The following is a 19,782-nucleotide window of genomic DNA, read 5'->3' as shown; positions in this document are numbered from 1 at the left end:
AGCAGTGGGTAAACTTTTGTTTTTTCTCATCTTTATGTAAAAAGGTCCACAATTAAATAAAAGTAGAATGCCTTAACAATATAGCAAAGACTTTTCTTTACAAGCGTCAGAATGAGGAGCTATTGTCGTCAGATCTACAGTTTCACAAGTGTGGTGAAGAAATTTTATGGAAACGCTTCGATACAATGATCAATGGATAAAGAAAAAAATGTATCGCAAGGCCCAGAACTTAAAGGGACACTCTGCAGGAAATGGTTAAAAAGGTACTGCAACTATGCTGCTCATTGAAACTGGGCTGCCTATTGCCAAATTTGATCTTTGCATGAAAGTTTACTGAGTAATAAACACATATTTTCTAGTATGGTCCAATTACAGTCATTTTTGCAGCTACAAATGGCTGTTTTTGGATTTCAAAATGGAGGACCATGGAGAAGATCCCCCCCTTCATGTATGAAAAGTGCAATTTTTCCAGTCATAATGAATACTTAGAATATGATGGTGGGGGTAAGTATTCATGAGGTCACATGAGTGAATGGGCAGCATGAATTCTGGGAAAAAAAACATTGGATCGTTTGCGAAACACATGCAAGATTTTTGCTGTTGCATTAAAAAATGTTTTGCTTAACCAAAATAGCACCTTTCCCAATACGGTCTCAGCGCATGAGGCTAGCTCCTATTGGCCATTACGCAAGAGCTTTACGCACAAATAAAAGTCAATATCACCATTTTAAGGATTACGTATAATTGGGCATCGATGTTAGAATTAATACATGACAAGTCTGGCAGTGCTGCAAACCGTTTCTGTGAGTTTATGACTGCAAAGTTGAGAGAAACATCGCCAAAACAAGATAGATAACCGGAAATGTATTCAAAATCGCTTTACTTGAGAATCGTGTACGTCGTCAATAATAACAATATCAGAACATGAATGGGATTGTTTGCTTTAAAAATAACAGATTCATGATAAGATGTATTTTAAAAAATGCGTTGTTAAACCAAAACTGTGATTTTCCCAAGACCATCTCAGCGCACACAATCAGCTCCAAAACCACTGGCCATTACGCACGACTTTACGCACAACAACACTTCAATATTCAACCCAACGTTACACCAAAGAAACTGGATCTAACCAAGAAGCGTCATTTTGTTTCTTTTCCGGTATCCACTTTATGTCGGGTGAACGCCCCTTTAGGAGACCTTCGGTTAGGAGACCTTCGGAGTCCTGAGGTTGAGAATAAATCAAGTCCCCTAAGCGCTGTAGATGGCGGTAGCGCACGTCTTGAGCAAACACCTCAAAAATAGAAGAAGAAGGAGGGGACAACGCCCCCTTAGGAGACCCAACTTGAGCCCACGCTTTTGCATTGAGTGGGCGTGGTTTGCGTTATCTTTCTCTTATCCAGTATTTTTGGTTACACTGTCACGTTTTCTCTCATTATTAAGTTGTTAATTAAATATAAAGTTAAGCAATATTTTCTGTTAATTGATGACTTCATGTAAAACAAATCAAGACTGATATCAGCATCACCAAAACCGTAATACAATAGAAGAACCTCAGATAGATAGATAGATAGATAGATAGATAGATAGATAGATAGATAGATAGATAGATAGATAGATAGATAGATAGATAGATAGATAGTCCACCGCAGTGCAATCAATTTTATTCCAGTCATCGTTCTGTTCAGAACGTCCACAATAAAATCAAACAATACGGAAAGCCTTATACACAACCTATACCAATGTTTTTCCTTCACAGAGTCAGAATGAGTATTACTAACTTCATGTCTACAATGTCTCAAGGTGTGGTGAAGAAATACACTATGATGGGAAAACTCTTGAATGTAATATAAAATGGATGAAGAAAATAATAATGTTAATCTCGAAATAAGCAGTCTCATCAAAAGATACAAAACATCCATAGAAGAACTAACATTGGATCGTTTACAATACACACCAAATATGTCGTTAATGGGTCAAATAAAACAAACCACGGCTTTTCCCAAGACAATGTGAGCGCATGTGACGAGCACCTAAAGTAATAGCCATTACACTTGACTTTTACGCACAAAGCAACGTCACTATCACTAAGGTAAGCGTACCCATTAAGCCCACCAAAATCTAAAATTCTTTATTTTTCAATCATCTTCACATATTTTTTGTGTGAAATATTTTGTTAAATAGTAAGATTTACCTCTCTTCTCAATGTTTGTCACTGAGTTGATGGATATTTCAAAGTACAATATGAAGATTTTTTACGAGAAAAGTGAAAAGTCTGAATGGGCTTAAATGGTACCATTGGTACCATTTAAGCCCACTTGTGTTCCAAATAAGCTCATATAGTTATTTCTCTATCAAAATACCTGGTGAGGTGTGTGAATTGAGTTTAAACAGTGGAACCTACATGGCATAAATGGTTTCAGACCAAAAATATAAGATTTGCTAAAAAATAGTGCATAAAACCTAATTAAATATTACGGCATCTTTTACTTCATATACTTCATAAAATTCTTCATCCAAACAGAGAAATGTATTTTTTTCTTATTGATTATTGTTAGTTCATTACATTACGCCTTTTAAACCAACAACTTGGGATTGTACAGCACTTTTTATGTCCCTCAAAGGCATTTTTCATAAGCATGCATGCAAACTTGCATGCATTTCAATGGGGTGTACCATTTAAGCCCACCTAGTACCCATTAAGCCCGCCTATACAAAAAGCTATTTTATGGAAATAATCAACTTCACAAAACATTTCATGATGCATTTCTTTAAAGACCAATGCCAAACAAACTGGAATATGCTTAGAATTCATACCTAACCACCTTAAGTCTTACGGTAGAGTAAGATAAAGATGGTGTGTGGTTGTATCAAGAAAATATCGGCGTGTGCTCGCTCATAAAACACATCTTTCCATTTGAAGGGAAATGCTATAATTTAGTAAAACACTGCATGTATATATATAAAAATCATTACATTTACCTCTTAGTTTACTAAATATGAAAGTATTTTCAAAACATTTGACTTAAACTAGCTGATATTCTATGATTTCTGACATGTCCCACAACAGCAAAGTTTTGAGGCAACTTCTTGTCAGTAGTCCTGAGACTGGATTCACTTGGACGGGAATAACTCGACGATAAAAAATGTGATTTGTTTGCAATAAAAAACATTTTGTCAGTTACTAAACCCTTTAATTGGATAGGGTGATGAACAACAAAATTCACCTTTTCCCTTTCTTTAAATTGGCCTCAAAGTTGAAAGTGGGCTTAAAGGGTACATGGGCTTAATGGGTACGCTTACCTTATATCACCATTTCGAATATTGCAAACCGTTGGACACATTACTTAGATTACAATAATAAAGTAGTCTCTGTGAGCTTATGACTTCAAGAATTCAGAGAAACGTCACCAAAGCATCATAAGATAGACAAATAGATGGATAGATAGGTAGATAGATATTTCTTCCAAAGCAATTTACCTGAGAATCGTCTAAGTCGTTACATGATCTTCCGGTACAGAATAGCTCACGTCTCCTTTTACCCCGTGCATCACTACAGCAAGCAACGCCACGAGCATCAGACACGTCGCCGGTAATCCTTTGTTCGGCATGTTTATAGTAAAATGAACCCACACAGGACCGTATGTTATTTAGCACCTCAGTCTCACAGCCAGCGAAATGATCGTATCGTTCAAAAGGGAATTGTATCAGACTCAGTCGATGTAGATATGGCAACTAATTCTGACATCACAATATCCAGGTCTTTGTTTCTGCGTCCTCACTGTTACGTGTCCACGACTGTGCAGGGAGGAGAATAATATTGAATGTGACCGTTTATTATTACAGTACGTGGTCAACAGTGCCCCTGTCAGGATTTTCCTGAAATTGCAAACAAAGAACATTCACGGAAAAAGGAAAAAATACTGCGAGGATTAAGTCAGGCCATCATATTGGTCGTTCGTATTATTACCTATTAACCGTCACCCAACTTGAAAATATCAAGGGGACACAGCCTGGGACATAGAATTACCGCGGAATCAAAGAAAAACTCTCCAAACTGCGTGGGGTGTTTCTTCAAGCCAGACATCTGCCTACTCAGAAGAGAGAAAGAGATACGTGTTGCATTTGCAGAAGGCCTATTGATTTTCAACCAGGAATCTCAAGATCCAAAACATCCATATCAGAACTCATATGGGATTGTTCGCATTAAACTTGAAAGATATCATTATCGGCTGGTATGAAATAATGGTTTGTTCAACCAAAACATAAATTTTCCCAAAACAGCGTCAGCGCGCAATGCATAGTGAGCTCCGGCTATTACGCACAACTTTTACGCACAGCTAAACGAAAGTGATCATCTCAAGCATTGCATATTACGGAGCAGTAAGCGCAGTTCATAGAATGAATACATATGTCTAGCAGTGTTTTTTAAATGTATGACTTCATGTGCCCCAAATGAAGACACACATGCAACCACCATCAATGTAAATGGAAGACAGGTGGAGAGAGAGAGAGAGAGAGAGAGAGAGAGAGAGAGAGAGAGAGAGAGAGAGAGAGAGAGAGAGAGAGAGAGAGATGTTAAGATGGGATTTTACTTAGTTCAAAATAAGTTTACCTGAGAAATGAGATTTAATCGAGCATTAAGAACAAAGTATTCCATTATCCTTAACATTCCACAAATGTTTCATAAACAATACCACGCTTTTGGCCAAAAACAATTAAACCGACATGCCCAGCTCTTGAAGTAGTTGCCATTACGCACGATTTTTACGCACAAGGACACGTCCCGTATTACCACGTCACGGATTGCAAATTATGAAGCAGTTATAATGAATAAAAGACAAGCCTAACAGTATTGTTGCTGTTAAATTGTTACGTAATGTTAAATGGCAAGTTCATGAAAGTCAAATCAAGACCAACACCAACCATTGGCAAAACGCCACGAAAGTCATAATTAACTCAGGCAGATAGATAGATAGATAGATAGATAGATAGATAGATAGATAGATAGATATCTATCTATCTATCTATCTATCTATCTATCTATCTATCTATCTATCTATCTATCTATCTATCTATCTATCTATCTGAGTTAATTCTGACTTCCGTCGCGTTTTTGCCACTGGTTGGTGTTCTTGATTTGATTTTCATGAACTTGCCATTCAAAATTACGTAAATATTTAACAGCAACAATACTATTAGGCTTGTCTTTTATTCGAGATAGATAGATAGACAGACAGACAGACAGACAGACAGACAGACAGACAGACAGACAGATGGGATATTTCTTCCAAAGCAATTTACCTGAGAATCGTCTAAGTCGTTACATGATCCAAAGGGGTCTTGAGAAGACGTCTTCCTCAGAGTGGAATCAGCAGGAAGTGTGCCATCATTGTAAGATCTGACAAATTTAAAGTCACTGGTGCGTGATCCTGTAGTCAAGTAGGCGTCATAGTTATAGGCACTGCGGACGCTGCGAAGAGTTCCAGTGGGGTCCACATCTGCGTAATTTGGGGGCAGATAGGCGCTGGGAATGGCCACTGCTCCATCAAACAAAAGTCTGGGCTTTCTCCGCTGGCAGAATTTCACAGCCAGTGCGATAATAAGGAACGTAATGAAGAAGGTGGAAACAGACACCAGCGCTATGATCAAATAAGTGGTCAGCTTAGACCCAGAGTCTACAGACATGTCTTTCAACTCTGGGATCTCGGCTAAGTTATCTGAAATAAGTAAAGACACCGTGCAGGTTGCAGACAGAGGGGGTTGACCGTTATCTTTCACAGAGACAACAAGATTCTGTCTCATGCCGTCGCCCTCAAAAATGTCTCTCTGTGTCCTGATCTCTCCACTGTGGACCCCGATGGTGAAAAGACCCGGATCAGTAGCTGTGACAATATAATACGAGAGCCACGCATTCTGCCCCGAGTCTGCGTCCACTGCAATAACCTTGGAGACGAGATAGTTGCCCTGCACAGTTTTAGGCACCATCTCTGTCATGAGAGAGTTTCCCTCAGGGGCTGGGTATAAAATCTGAGGCGTGTTATCATTCTCATCAGACACTAAGACGCTCACAGTAACGTTGCTGCTGAGTGGAGGAGAGCCGTTATCTCTGGCGATGACCTGAACCTTAAAACTGTTCTGCTTCTCATAGTCAAATGACCTGACAGCGTGAATGACACCTGTATCTCCATTAATCGACAACAGGGATGACACAGGAGTGCCGTCCACATCACTGGCATGCAGTGCGTAATTCACTGTGCCATTCTGTCTCCAGTCGGGGTCTGTGGCTGACACGGAGCAGACAGGAGAGCCTGGCTTGTTATTTTCTGTAATGTGGGCACTATATGACCTCTGCTGAAAAACGGGAGGGTTGTCGTTAACATCGGCCACCATTAAGTGCACCGTTTTGGATGATGAGAGTGACGGAGTGCCCTCATCAGTAGCAGTGATGGTGATGTTGTAATCAGACGTCACCTCACGGTCTAGTTCAGCAGTTGTCACAAGGGAATAGTAGTTTGTGATTGAAGGGACCAATTTAAAGGGGACATCTGACGCAATATAGCACCTTACTTGTCCGTTGATTTCAAAATCTCTATCTTGGACATGAATGATGCCAATTTCAGTACCTGGTGGCGCGTTCTCGGGAATGTGGCTATTTAATGACTGTAAGTTTATTTCTGGCGTATTGTCATTCACGTCTGTAAGCTCAATTATTACTTTCGCTTTCGACGACAAGCCAGCTCCATCTTTCCCTTCAACTCGCATTTCAAAAACAGTATCCTCTTCATAATCTAGTGCTCCGCAGACTTTAATTTCGCCAGTTTCAGAATCCAGTATAAATAACTGCTTTGCTAAGGAAGACGCACGACTTAACTCATAAGTTACTTCTCCATTTATTCCCTCATCTAAATCAGTGGCACTAACTTTCAACACTACAGTTCCTTGCTCTGAATTCTCAGGCAGAGTAGCCCTGTACACCTCCTCAGTAAACAGAGGAGCGTTGTCATTCGCATCCAGTACAGTGACGTGTATCTGCACAGTGCCTGATCTGGGCGGAATGCCGCCATCGACTTGCCTGGTTAACACCAGACCTAATCACAAGTGAGATGTCTTTCAGATCGAAACGATTGTGTAGAACTAAAGGCAGTATGGGAGTTCCCAGGCTAGCCATCGACTGCAGTCAGAATTAAATTCAACTCTTGCTGCAGCTCTCGATCTAATTCTTTATCTAAAACCAGCTCGATGTTCTTCCCTCCATCTTTGTTTGCCGATACGGCAAGTATGAAATTATCATTCTTATCCAGTATATAATTCTGCACTGCGTTTTGTCCGATGTCTGCATCGTGTGCCTCACTCAGGCGAAATCGCGCCCCTTTAACGGCAGATTCTCGTATCTCAAATTTGACTATATCTTTCGTAAATGCAGGAGAGTTGTCGTTCGTGTCTTGGATATGTAATGTTATTTTATGAAGCTCTAGTGGATGTTCCAGAACAAGCTCGAAATTCAGAACGCACGACAGTTTGTCTTTGCAAATGCTCTCTCTGTCCATTACCTCTGCTACAGTCAGTTCTCCAGTAACTACATTAATGTTACTGAGCCGTTTTCGATTACCTTCAGCACTAATACGAGCCTTCCTTGATGCTAATTCCTTCACAGTCAGACCAAGATCTTTGCCAATATTTCCGATAACAAATCCTCGTTTCATTTCTTCCGGTACAGAATAACTCACGTCTCCTTTCACACCGTGCACCAGTACGCACAAAAGAGCCACGGACATCAGCCAGACCACGGATAATCCTTTGTTCAGCATTTTCTTCAAAACCAATCTAAAGCAATCTGAAATGCGTTTGAAAATCAGCAAATGAATCGCAAAAACCAACAAATAACGTAAATTAGTGGACACGCGCGGATCCGTGACATGAACGTCCCTAAATCATTTTTTTCTCTGTCCTCTTGCGAGGCGTCCACGACGGTGTAGGGAGGAGAACTATATTTCACGTGGACTTCACTATTACCTCATGGTCAACAGCGCCACTTTCAGCATTTATACGAAACTGCACCTCATAAACATCCATAGGTGAACAAAGAGAAAAGATAGTCTTATATTATATACCAACTCTGCAGAGGAATGTTGTGACATCAACACATGGTTGCAGTTTAAGAACTTTCCTATTTGTTTTCTATAAGCCTAAGCACCAGGGGGAAGTAATTCATCCCCATCACATTATGAAAAAACACAGAGTGACACGGATAACTCAGCAGCTCCAAAACAAACACCTAACATGATCAATCATTTGAATCTATGTTTTGTTTTTCAAGGAAATTGCAGTAAATGTTGACCTAGCGAAAATGTAGAAACATCATTGGGGGAAAAACCCAATGAGATTGAAACCAGCAGTCAACCAAGTATTTCAGTAGACAAGCCAGAAATGTTTGCATAACCAATACCACATGTTCGTCAGTGTCAGCGCTCATGCCTAGTTCCTAAAGTAGTGGCCGTTACGCACGACTTTTACGCACAACGAAACATCAACATCACCAAAACCAACCATCAGCAAAAACGTCATGGAAATCATGATTGAGATATAAAGATACCTAGACAGACAGACAGACAGACAGACAGACAGACATATGGATAGATAGATAGATTCCAATAATAAATATTACTTCAAAATCAGTTTACCTGACAATCGTCTAAGTCGTTACATGATCCAAAGGGGTCTTGAGAAGACGTCTTCCTCAGAGTGGAATCAGCAGGAAGTGTGCCATCATTGTAAGATCTGACAAATTTAAAGTCACTGGTGCGTGATCCTGTAGTCAAGTAGGCGTCATAGTTATAGGCACTGCGGACGCTGCGAAGAGTTCCAGTGGGGTCCACATCTGCGTAATTTGGGGGCAGATAGGCGCTGGGAATGGCCACTGCTCCATCAAACAAAAGTCTAGGTTTTCTCCGCTGGCAGAATTTCACAGCCAGTGCGAGAATAAGGAACGTGATGAAGAAGGTGGAAACAGACACCAGCGCTATGATCAAATAAGTGGTCAGCTTAGATCCAGTGTCTTGGGACATGTCTTTCAACTCTGGGATCTCGGCTAAGTTATCTGAAATAAGTAAATACACTGTGCAGGTTGCAGACAGAGGGGGCTGGCCGTTATCTTTCACTGAGACAATAAGGTTCTGCCTCATGCCATCGCTTTCAGAAATGTCTCTCTGCGTCCTGATCTCTCCACTGTGGACGCCGATGGTGAAAAGACCCGGATCAGTAGCTTTGACAATATGATACGAGAGCCACGCATTCTGCCCTGAGTCTGCGTCCACTGCAATAACCTTGGAGACGAGAGAGTTGCCCTGCACAGCTTTAGGCACCATCTCTGTCATGAGAGAGCTTCCCTCAGGTGCTGGGTATAAAATCTGAGGCGTGTTATCATTCTCATCGGACACTAAGACGCTCACAGTTACGTTGCTACTGAGTGGAGGAGAGCCGTTATCTCTGGCGATGACCTGAACCTTGAAACTTGTCTGCTTCTCGTAGTCAAATGACCTGGCAGCGTGAATGACACCTGTATCTCCATTAATAGATAACAGGGATGACACTGGAGTGCCGTCCACATCACTGGCATGCAGTGCGTAATTCACTGTGCCATTCTGTCTCCAGTCGGGGTCTGTGGCTGACACGGAGCAGACAGGAGAGCCTGGCTTGTTATTTTCTGTAATGTGGGCACTATATGACCTCTGCTGGAAAACAGGTGGGTTGTCGTTAACATCAGCCACCATTAAGTGCACCGTTTTGGATGATGAGAGTGACGGAGTGCCCTCATCAGTAGCAGTGATGGTGATGTTGTAATCAGAAGTCACCTCACGATCTAGTTCATCAGTTGTTACAAGGGAATAGTAGTTTGTGATTGAAGGGACTAATTCAAATGGGACATTAGACCCAATGAAGCACCTCACTTGTCCGTTCACGTCAGAATCTCTGTCTTGCACATTAATGATGCCAACTTCAGTACCTGGTTGTGTATTCTCAGAAATGTGGTTATTTAATGACTGCAAGTGTATTTCTGGAGTATTATCATTCACGTCTGTCAGCTCAATTATAACCTTTGTATCGGTGGAAAGGCCAAAGGCATCTTTACCTTCAACTATTACCTCATAAAGGGACTCTTCTTCATAATCTAGCGGTCCGCTGACAGTAATTTCCCCTGTATTAGAATCTAATGCAAACGCTATTTTTTCTGACGATGACACATGGCTAAACTCATAGGTCACCTCTCCGTTTATACCTTCATCCCTATCAGTTGCACTGACTTTTGCTACTACTGTTCCTAATACTGAATTCTCCGGCAGAGTAGCCCGATACACCTCCTCAGTAAACACAGGAGCGTTGTCATTCGCATCCAGCACAGTGACGTGTATCTGCACCGTGCCTGATCTGGGTGGAATACCGCCATCGACTGCGGTCAGAATCAGAATCAGCTCTTGCTGTAGTTCGCGGTCAAGCTCTTTATCTAATACCAATTCAACGATCTTTCTACCGTCTTTGTTTGAAGTGGAAGCCAAAATAAAATGATCATTCTTTTCCAGTATGTAATTCTGCACTGCGTTTTGTCCGATATCTGCATCGCGAGCCTCAGTCAGGCGAAAACGAGCCCCTTTAACGGCAGATTCGCGTATCTCGAATTTGACTACATCTTTGGTAAAGGATGGCGAGTTGTCGTTGGTGTCCTGGATGTGTAAGGTGATTTTATGAAGCTCTAACGGATTTTCCAGAACCAACTCTAGTTTCACAATGCACGACAGTTTGTCTTTGCAGAGGGTTTCTCTGTCCATTATCTCTGCTACAGTCACTTCTCCGGTAGCCAGATTAATGTTACAAAAACGTTTACGATTACCGTCAGCGTTAATGCGAGCCTTCCTTGATGATAATTCCTTTACATTCAGTCCAAGGTCTTTGGCAATATTTCCGATTACATATCCTCGTTCCATCTCTTCCGGTACAGAATAGCTCAAGTCTCCTTTCACGCTGTGCATCAGTATACACAAAAGAGCCACGGGAATCAGCCAGACCGCGAGTAATCCTTTGTTCAGCATTTTCTTCAATACAAATATCTTATCCACTGAAATATGTTTGAAAAATAGTAAAACGGATAGCAGAAATAAAAAAATAGAATAACTTCATAGACAAAAGCGGGCCAGTGGCACAAACGCTGCTAAATCATTGTTCCTGCCTCCTCCCTAGGCGTCCACGACGGTGTAGGGAGGAGAACTATATTTTATGTGGATTTGACTATTATCGGTCATGGTCAACAGCGCCACTTTCAGCATTCATAAGAAACTGCACCACATACAATACAAAAAAACATATTGTATATATTCCCTACCACCTTCAGAGGATTGATGTGACATCAACGATATGAAAGCGTGCAATTTAAGTAAATTAATATTGGCATATTTCTCTATTATCCTAACCATGAATGACAAGGTATCTACTATTGAAAAGATACAGACACGGATTGCTCACCAGACCTAAATGTTTGCATAACCAATACCACGCTTTTCGACACACAATTTAAGCGCACATGCCCAGCTCTTACAGTTTTTCTCAATTGGTTTTGTACATTTCTCACAACAGAATAATGATTCTCAAAAGTCTTTGTTCAATTGCGACTTCCTGGTGTTACCTGTGCACATGGTCAAATCAGTTTCTCATTGTTTTTGGCATATAGCAAATGCTCTCGTCCACCATGCCATGGCTGTGTACAATTCTCAGTGATTTCGTACATTATCAATTGCTTTTGTCATATCACTCAAAAAGCTTTGTCACTGAATGCATGAAACTATCTCAATCTTATCTGATCAATGTAATATAAAACTGAATTTACAACATTTCCCATCCAATCTAAACAACATTTCCCTTCAGAAAAGATCCTCAAGAGTGTACTACTCAATTGACAACATGAGAAATTGATTTGACTAGCTTGTCCATACACTATGACACAATGACTAACCATTCTGCTGGCGCTGATACGTTCATTGACACAAAAACTTGGTTTTTGAAAGACAAATAAGGGTTTTGAGCAAGAGACTCGGTTTTGCAGGTTATCCACCGTGTTTTGCCATTTGTTAAACCTGTTTTGAGAATGAATATTATGTTTTGCAAATTGCGAGAGAGATTCGAGAAATGTACAAAACCAATTGAGAAATACTGTAAAGTAGTGGCCATTACTTACGACTTTTACACACAAGGAAACATCCCATTTACCACGTCACTGATTGCATATTATGAGCATAGCAGTTACAATGAATAAAAGACAAGCCTAATAGTATTGTTGCTGTTAAATATTTACGTAATGTTAAATGGAGAGTTCATGAAAATCAAATCAAGAACACCAACCAGTGGCAAAAACGCGACGGAAGTCAGAATTAACTCAGATAGATAGATAGATAGATAGATAGATAGATAGATAGATAGATAGATAGATAGATAGATAGATAGATAGATGGAATATTACTTCAAAATCAGTAATATTTGAATAGTAATGAGATTTAATCGAGCATTAAGAACAAAGTATTCCATTTTACATAACATTGCAGAAAATGTTTCGTAAACAATACCACGCTTTTCACCAAACAATTTAAACCCACATGCCCAGCTCTTGAAGTACTGGCCATTACGCACGACTTTTACGCACAAGGACACATCCCGTATTACCACGTCATGGATTGCATATTATGAGCATAAATAGATAGATAGATAGATAGATAGATAGATAGATAGATAGATAGATAGATAGATAGATAGATAGATAAATACTAAGATGGAATATTACTTCAAAATCAGTTTACCTGACAATCGTCTAAGTCGTTACATGATCCAAAGGGGTCTTGAGAGGACGTCTTCCTCAGAGTGGAATCAGCAGGAAGTGTGCCATCATTGTAAGATCTGACAAATTTAAAGTCACTGGTGCGTGATCCTGTAGTCAAGTAGGCGTCATAGTTATAGGCACTGCGGACGCTGCGAAGAGTTCCAGTGGGGTCCACATCTGCGTAATTTGGGGGAAGATAGGCGCTGGGAATGGCCACTGCTCCATCAAACAAAAGTCTAGGTTTTCTCCGCTGGCAGAATTTCACAGCCAGTGCGAGAATAAGGAACGTAATGAAGAAGGTGGAGACAGACACCAGCGCTATGATCAAATAAGTGGTCAGCTTAGATCCAGTGTCTATAGACATGTCTTTCAATTCGGGAATCTCGACTAAGTTATCTGAAATAAGCAAAGACACCGTGCAGGTTGCAGACAAAGTAGGCTGACCGTTATCTTTCACGGAGACAATAAGGTTCTGTCTCATGCCATCGCTTTCAGAAATGTCTCGCTGCGTCCTGATCTCTCCACTGTGGACGCCGATGGTGAAAAGACCCGCATCAGTAGCTTTGACAATATGATACGAGAGCCACGCATTCTGTCCTGAGTCTGCGTCCACTGCAATGACCTTAGAGACGAGAGAGTTGCCCTGCACCGCTTTAGGCACCATCTCTGTCATGAGAGAGCTTCCCTCGGGTGCTGGGTATAAAATCTGAGGCGTGTTATCATTCTCATCGGACACTAAAACGCTCACAGTAACGTTGCTGCTGAGTGGAGGAGAACCGTTATCTCTGGCGATGACCTGAACCGTAAAACTTTTCAGCTTCTCGTAGTCAAATGACCTGACAGCGTGAATGACACCTGTATCTCCATTAATAGACAACGGGGATGACACTGGAGTGCCGTCCACATCACTGGCATGCAGTGCGTAATTCACTGTACCATTCTGTCTCCAGTCGGGGTCTGTGGCTGACACGGAGCAGACAGGAGAGCCTGGCTTGTTATTTTCTGTAATGTGGGCACTATATGACTTCTGCTGAAAATTAGGTGGGTTGTCGTTAACATCAGCCACCATTAAGTGCACCGTTTTGGATGATGAGAGTGACGGAGTGCCCTCATCAGTAGCAGTGATGGTGATGTTGTAATCAGACGTCACCTCACGGTCTAGGTCAGCAGTTGTCACAAGGGAATAATACTTTTTAATGGATGGGACTAATTTAAAAGGCGCATCCGACGCAATTGCACAGTGAACATGTGCATTATTTCCAGAGTCTCTGTCTTGTATATTAACGACGCCTATTTCTGTGCCTGCCGGCGCATTCTCTGGAATATGACTGTTAAGTGATTTAAGAAATATTTCGGGGACATTATCATTCACATCTGTAAGCTCAATAATGACTCTGGTGTCCGATGACAGGCCAAATCCATCTTTGGCTTCAATTTGCATCTCGTATAGAGATTCTTCCTCAAAATCTATAGGTCCGTTTACGGTGATTTCACCCGTCTTGGAATCCAGTGAAAATGCCTGCTCTGCCAGTGGAGACACTTGGCTAAACTCATACGTCACCTCACCATTTATTCCCTCGTCTAAATCAGTTGCACTAACTTTTAACACTATAGTTCCTAGTTCTGAATTTTCAGGCAGAATAGCTCGATACACCTCCTCAGTAAACACAGGAGCGTTGTCATTGGCATCCAGTACAGTGACGTGTATCTGCACAGTGCCTGATCTGGGCGGAATGCCGCCATCGACTGCAGTCAGAATTAAATTCAGCTCCTGCTTCTGCTCACGGTCTAATTCTTTATCCAGAACCAATTCAAGACTCTTTCTACCCTCTTTGTTTGAGGAGATAGCTAATACGAAATGTTCGTTTCTTTCCAAAATGTAGTTCTGCACAGTGTTTTGCCCTATGTCTGCATCGCGTGCACCACTCATTCGAAAACGAGCCCCTTTATCTGCAGATTCACGTATCTCTAACTTAACAGCCTCTTTGGGAAATACAGGCGAATTATCGTTGATATCTTCTACCTGTAATGTTATTTTATGAAGCTCCAGGGGATTTTCGAGCACCAGTTCAAATTTCAAAACGCATGCCAGTTTTTCTCGACAAAGGCTTTCTCTGTCCATTGTCTCATCGACAGTCAGTTCCACTGTGCCTACATTGATGTTACAGAAACGTTTACGATTACCTTCAGCATCAATTCGAGCTTTCCTTGTTAACAAATCTTTAACACTCAGTCCTAGATCTTTGCCAATATTTCCGATAACATATCCTCGGCTCATTTCTTCGGGAACAGAATAGCTGATGTCTCCGCTAACGGTATGGAGCAGGATACATAGACAGAGAAGCAGCAGAGAAGCCGCTGGTAATCCTTTGTTCGACATGTCGACTAAAAACCACCAGTGCTCCAGTACAGTAATAGTCCACAACGCGTAAAAATATCAATGCACTCCAAAGTAACCACTAAACCCGCTGGAAGTAATACATTCCTGAGAGAAATGTCAGCCTCAGATTCTGGAAATGCAGCGTCAAACGTCCGGGTACATTGTAGGGAGGGGAGAGGTTGCTCATGTGGTGGAGTTTGGACTTGCATGGTCAACAGCGACGCTCAAAGCATTCTAGAAAATATTACAATCCCAAGGAAACAACAGACAGAAGTACTATATATAGCCTACTAACTGGTTAAGTGCCATTGTTTGCATTACAGTGACGTGTAAGTGATGTGCAAGTCAAGCGCAAACCACAGCTGTATGCTAAAACCAAAGCTGTATCATAAAATCCAAAATTAAAACGAACAACAAAACATTACTACTCGTGCGTAATTTGGAGATGTAATTGCCATTTCATACCAATGAAACAATATCAGCAATCATTGCAGAATAAACAAAGACGCCACATTTGTAATGTTGAGATAGCAGTGCATTTCAACCCAAGTGCAATAAAAAAAACCCTCAACATTATTACCTGCGGTAGAGTTTCTGGTTCGTCACAGGGTCCAAACAGTTCATCGGCAGTGCAAGGCTTGGAGAGAGTGCGGTCAGCCAGTAGAGTCCCATCGTTGTAAGACTGGACAAATTTAAAGTCACTTGTGCGCGACCCGGTGGTGAGGTATGCGTCATAATTGTACCCGCTTCGCAGCGTCATAGTGCCATCCACGTCTGCGTAATTTGGAGGCAGGTAGGCGCTGGGAATGGCCACTGCTCCATCGAATAGCAGTCTGGGCTTCCTCCTGTGGCAAAACCTCACAGCCAGTGCGATGATCATGAAGGTGAGGAAAAACGTGGACACAGACACCAGTGCAATGATCAAGTATGTGGTGAGTTTAGAACTGCTGTCCTCATGACTCCTGTCTTTCAGTTCAGGAATGTCAGCCAAGTTATCAGAGATGACCAAGTACATAGTGCAAGTCACACTTAGAGAAGGCTGTCCGTTATCTTTCACTGCCACAGTAAGATCCTGTTTTATGGCATCTGATTCTGAAATGTCTCTCTGCGTCCTGATCTCTCCACTGTGAACGCCGATGGTGAAAAGTCCAGGGTCTGTGGCTTTGATGATACTGTATGAAAGCCATGCGTTCTGGCCAGAGTCTGCGTCTACTGCGATGACTTTGGACACAAGGGAAGCGGCAGGCGCAGCTCTGGGCACTAACTCGGTCATAACAGAGCTGCCATCAGGTGATGGGTAAAGTATCTGAGGAGAATTATCGTTCACATCGACTACATGGATGCTCACAGTCACATTACTGCTTAAAGGAGGTGACCCGTTATCTCTGGCTAACACCTTAACTTTGAAATCTTTAAACTGCTCATAATCAAAAGACCTGACGGCGTGGATAACACCAGTGTCTCCGTTTATGGACAGTAATGCTGACACGGGAAAGCCGTTCACCTCTCCGGGGAGGAGAGAATAAATCACAGTGCCGTTCTGTCTCCAGTCAGGATCTGATGCCGTTACTGAGGCCACAGAGGATCCCTGGCTGTTATTTTCTGTGACATGTGCGATGTAAGACTGCTTACTAAATACAGGGGGGTTATCGTTCACATCAGCAACAGATAGCTGCGCTACTTTAGAGGAGGAGAGAGGTGGAGAACCCTCGTCAGTGGCTGTGATTGTGATATTGTAATCAGTTATTAATTCACGGTCTAACTCGCCTGTGGTCAACAGAGAAAAGTAGTTTTTAATGGATGGCACGAGTTTGAATGGCACGCCCTGCTGAATGGTGCAGCGAATCTGCCGGTTACTAGGTGCGATCGAGATGTGTCAACGCATGTATGCGCATTTAGACAGCAATGCACCCTGGGTGGAAAATGCTGCATGACGGTTAGATTTCCTGTCAAACTTCGAAATTTCGTCGACGTTGCGTTGACGAGGTGACATGTCACATGGTGTAAAACTATCGCGGGATGAATGCGGCTGCAGTCAGATCTTGCAACCTCTGCAGTTGCTTATCCCCTTCAACGCTCGTCGGCGCTCGTCGGCGGACTGCCTCCGAGGTCACGCGCCCATGAACTGGTTGGTCAACAACTCACTCACGTGTGTATATGGGTCTTGTCTCACACCTCTACACAAGTTTGCGCAGGTCCCCACTTCAGCTCCTCCTCACTGCCTGTCCCCCCACTCCTCACACGTGGTGTGTTAGTAGAGCAAACCGGTGCGAGCTCATCGTCTCGTTCATATTTGTGGCCGACTTTAAATGCGCTGTATTTAATAACACCCACATCGTGACAACAAGTTCTCGCTGACGTCCGTTGCGCAACGTCGACGCTCGCATTGAAGTCGTATGCGCTTACTGTCAGAGTCTCTGTCCTGAACATTTATGATGCCCACCTCCGTGCCCGGTGGCGCATTCTCTGGCACAGGACTATTTAAAGATTTTAAATATATAATGGGGGCGTTGTCATTCACATCAAAAATATCTATAGATACTTTTGTATCAGATTTGAGCCCATTTCCATCTTTGCCCTGAATGCGCATTTCATATTTAGCTTCATCCTCGTAGTCCACTGTTCCTATCACTCTTACCTCTCCGCTTTGCTGATTCAAGGCAAACATTTTTCTAGCTTTTTCAGAGATGCGACTGAATTCATATGTGACCTCTCCGTTTGCTCCAGCATCTGCATCGGTTGCGCTTACTTTCAGTACCACTGTGTCTGGAGGGGAGTTCTCAGGAAGAGAGGCTTTGTACACACCCTGACTGAAGACTGGGGCATTATCGTTAGCGTCCAGTACAGTGATGTGTATGGCTACAGTACTAGATCTCACTGGATCCCCACCATCAATTGCCTTCAGAACTAACCTAACCTCTTCTTCTTGTTCGCGATCCAGCTCTTTGTCTAAAATCAGCTCACCGTATTTCCCCCCGTCATCGTTTGTACGAACAGCCAATACAAAATGAGTATTGTCCTCTAGTGCGTAATTCTGCACTGCATTCTGTCCTATATCTGCATCGTGCGCGTCGTCAAGAGGAAAGATTTCCCCTTTATCAGCATTTTCACTTATATCCAACTTAATAACCTCGTTGGGAAATACAGGAGGGTTATCATTAATGTCCTTTACTTCAACTAAAATGCGATGCAGTTCCAGTGGGTTTTCGAGCATTAGCTCGACGCTAAGCACACAGAATAGCTTCTCATAGCACACCTCCTCTCTATCTATTCGATCAGCCACTGTTAGCTCTCCAGTTTTTAAATTAATATCGATGAAACCTCTGCTGTTACCTTCTGCTACGATTCCAGCCTTGCGGGAAGACAACCGCTTCAAATCCAGTCCAATATCTTTGGCAACATTTCCGATTACTGATCCTCGCTTGAGCTCCTCCGGAATGGAATAGCTCACGTCTCCACATGCGCTACGAACAATGAAAATGCTCAGTCCAAGCCAAACATAGGAATCCACAAGAATCGCCGAGAAATTCATGCTGAAGACAAAATGACACCGTATTCCAATAACAAATCAGATCAAGTGATTATGATCCCTCTATGATACATCTGAGTAATCCGTGTGTTCTGCAGCAGGCTAAGATATTGCAATATCGCCTTGATGGCGGCGGACAACAGAGCAACAATGACACGGTGGGTGGATGTTTAAAAGTCAATGACAGGCAAACAGCGACGCTGTGAGTTTCAATGTGCACATTGCAACCTCGACAGAAATAAAATACGCTAACCGTGCGTAATGTGGACACAAAACACAATGCAAGACAAACCAACGGCACTGGGAATATTTAAACATTCAACCATGACAATATAACACAAAATGGCATAACGACTGTTTGAATTTGCAACCAACTTGTTCTGTAACAGCAGAACAAACCATACTTCTGTAATAAATCTAGCATGGCAAAACATTATAACAAGGCCATTGGAGTATATGCTGCATTGCAACAATAAGGATCAAACAAAAATTCCGATGAGGAATGTGAGTATAAGCAGCTCTGAATAACTTACACAAATTCTGCTGTACCTACAATGAGGGGCATGCAGACCTTTTCTACGCTTGAGAAACGGCGACATATTGTGTTTCTGAATTAAATTGCAAGCACCGTGAACGATATGTCCAAGTGAGTATAGATTTGCATGGGATAATCAAATGCGACTTTGTACTCGACACCAGAAAACAATGTGTCAGCACAATGGACAGCGACAAATAGTGTATGGTCATTCTAGGGGTTGCAGGTATGACATCACATTGGGGGAACTCCCTCAAGATTCTAAGGTTTTAGATGGACTCATGTAGAGCCTGGGGAGCGCCCAACGTGATGCCATAATGGTATATATTTTTAAGATGGTTAACCTGCAACCCCACCTTTAAGCCATCAAGAGGTTTGCAGAATAATCGACAATTCTGGGCACGATTAAGCAGTACCAACAACTCAAGGATGAGAGACAGAGACGGAGACAGAGAGAGAGAGCGAGATGCTGTGAGCAT

At 42.1% G+C, this 19,782-nt stretch overlaps 2 protein-coding genes across 2 annotated transcripts; both read right to left on the bottom strand.

The window, feature by feature from the left end:
• Positions 1 to 128: 128 nt before the first annotated feature.
• On the bottom strand, positions 129 to 7,808 carry LOC134439505 (protocadherin gamma-A11-like). Its single transcript, XM_063189403.1, has 3 exons — positions 7,166 to 7,808; positions 5,302 to 7,067; positions 129 to 134 (listed from the first exon to the last, which is right to left on the bottom strand). The coding sequence occupies exons 1-3, from the start codon at positions 7,806 to 7,808 to the stop codon at positions 129 to 131; spliced, it is 2,415 nt and encodes an 804-aa protein (XP_063045473.1).
• Positions 7,809 to 8,672: 864 nt separating this feature from the next.
• Positions 8,673 to 18,876, bottom strand: LOC134439504 (protocadherin-16-like). Its single transcript, XM_063189402.1, has 4 exons — positions 17,642 to 18,876; positions 15,820 to 17,095; positions 12,840 to 14,048; positions 8,673 to 11,087 (listed from the first exon to the last, which is right to left on the bottom strand). The coding sequence occupies exons 1-4, from the start codon at positions 18,769 to 18,771 to the stop codon at positions 8,673 to 8,675; spliced, it is 6,030 nt and encodes a 2,009-aa protein (XP_063045472.1). The 5' UTR covers positions 18,772 to 18,876.
• Between the last annotated feature and the right edge of the window lie 906 nt (positions 18,877 to 19,782).

Source organism: Engraulis encrasicolus, chromosome 23 (assembly GCF_034702125.1).
Source record: "Engraulis encrasicolus isolate BLACKSEA-1 chromosome 23, IST_EnEncr_1.0, whole genome shotgun sequence".
NCBI lineage: Eukaryota > Metazoa > Chordata > Actinopteri > Clupeiformes > Engraulidae > Engraulis > Engraulis encrasicolus.
Note: the sequence above shows the minus strand (reverse complement) of the source record. Positions and strands in the feature narration are given on the sequence as shown.

Excerpts from the sequence above, each read along its gene's own strand:
- LOC134439505 (XM_063189403.1), bottom strand. The coding sequence starts at position 7,808 with ATGCTGAACAAAGGATTATCCGTGGTCTGGCTGATGTCCGTGGCTCTT. Across the intron at positions 7,068-7,165 it reads AATTCTGACTGCAGTCGATG|TCGATGGCGGCATTCCGCCC; the intron begins GCTAGCCTGGGA and ends TAACCAGGCAAG.
- LOC134439504 (XM_063189402.1), bottom strand. The coding sequence starts at position 18,771 with ATGAATTTCTCGGCGATTCTTGTGGATTCCTATGTTTGGCTTGGACTG. Across the intron at positions 14,049-15,819 it reads AACCAGAAACTCTACCGCAG|TATTATTCCCTTGTGACAAC; the intron begins GTAATAATGTTG and ends TCCATTAAAAAG. Across the intron at positions 11,088-12,839 it reads ACGACTTAGACGATTGTCAG|AAAATGCTGAACAAAGGATT; the intron begins GTAAACTGATTT and ends TTTGTATTGAAG.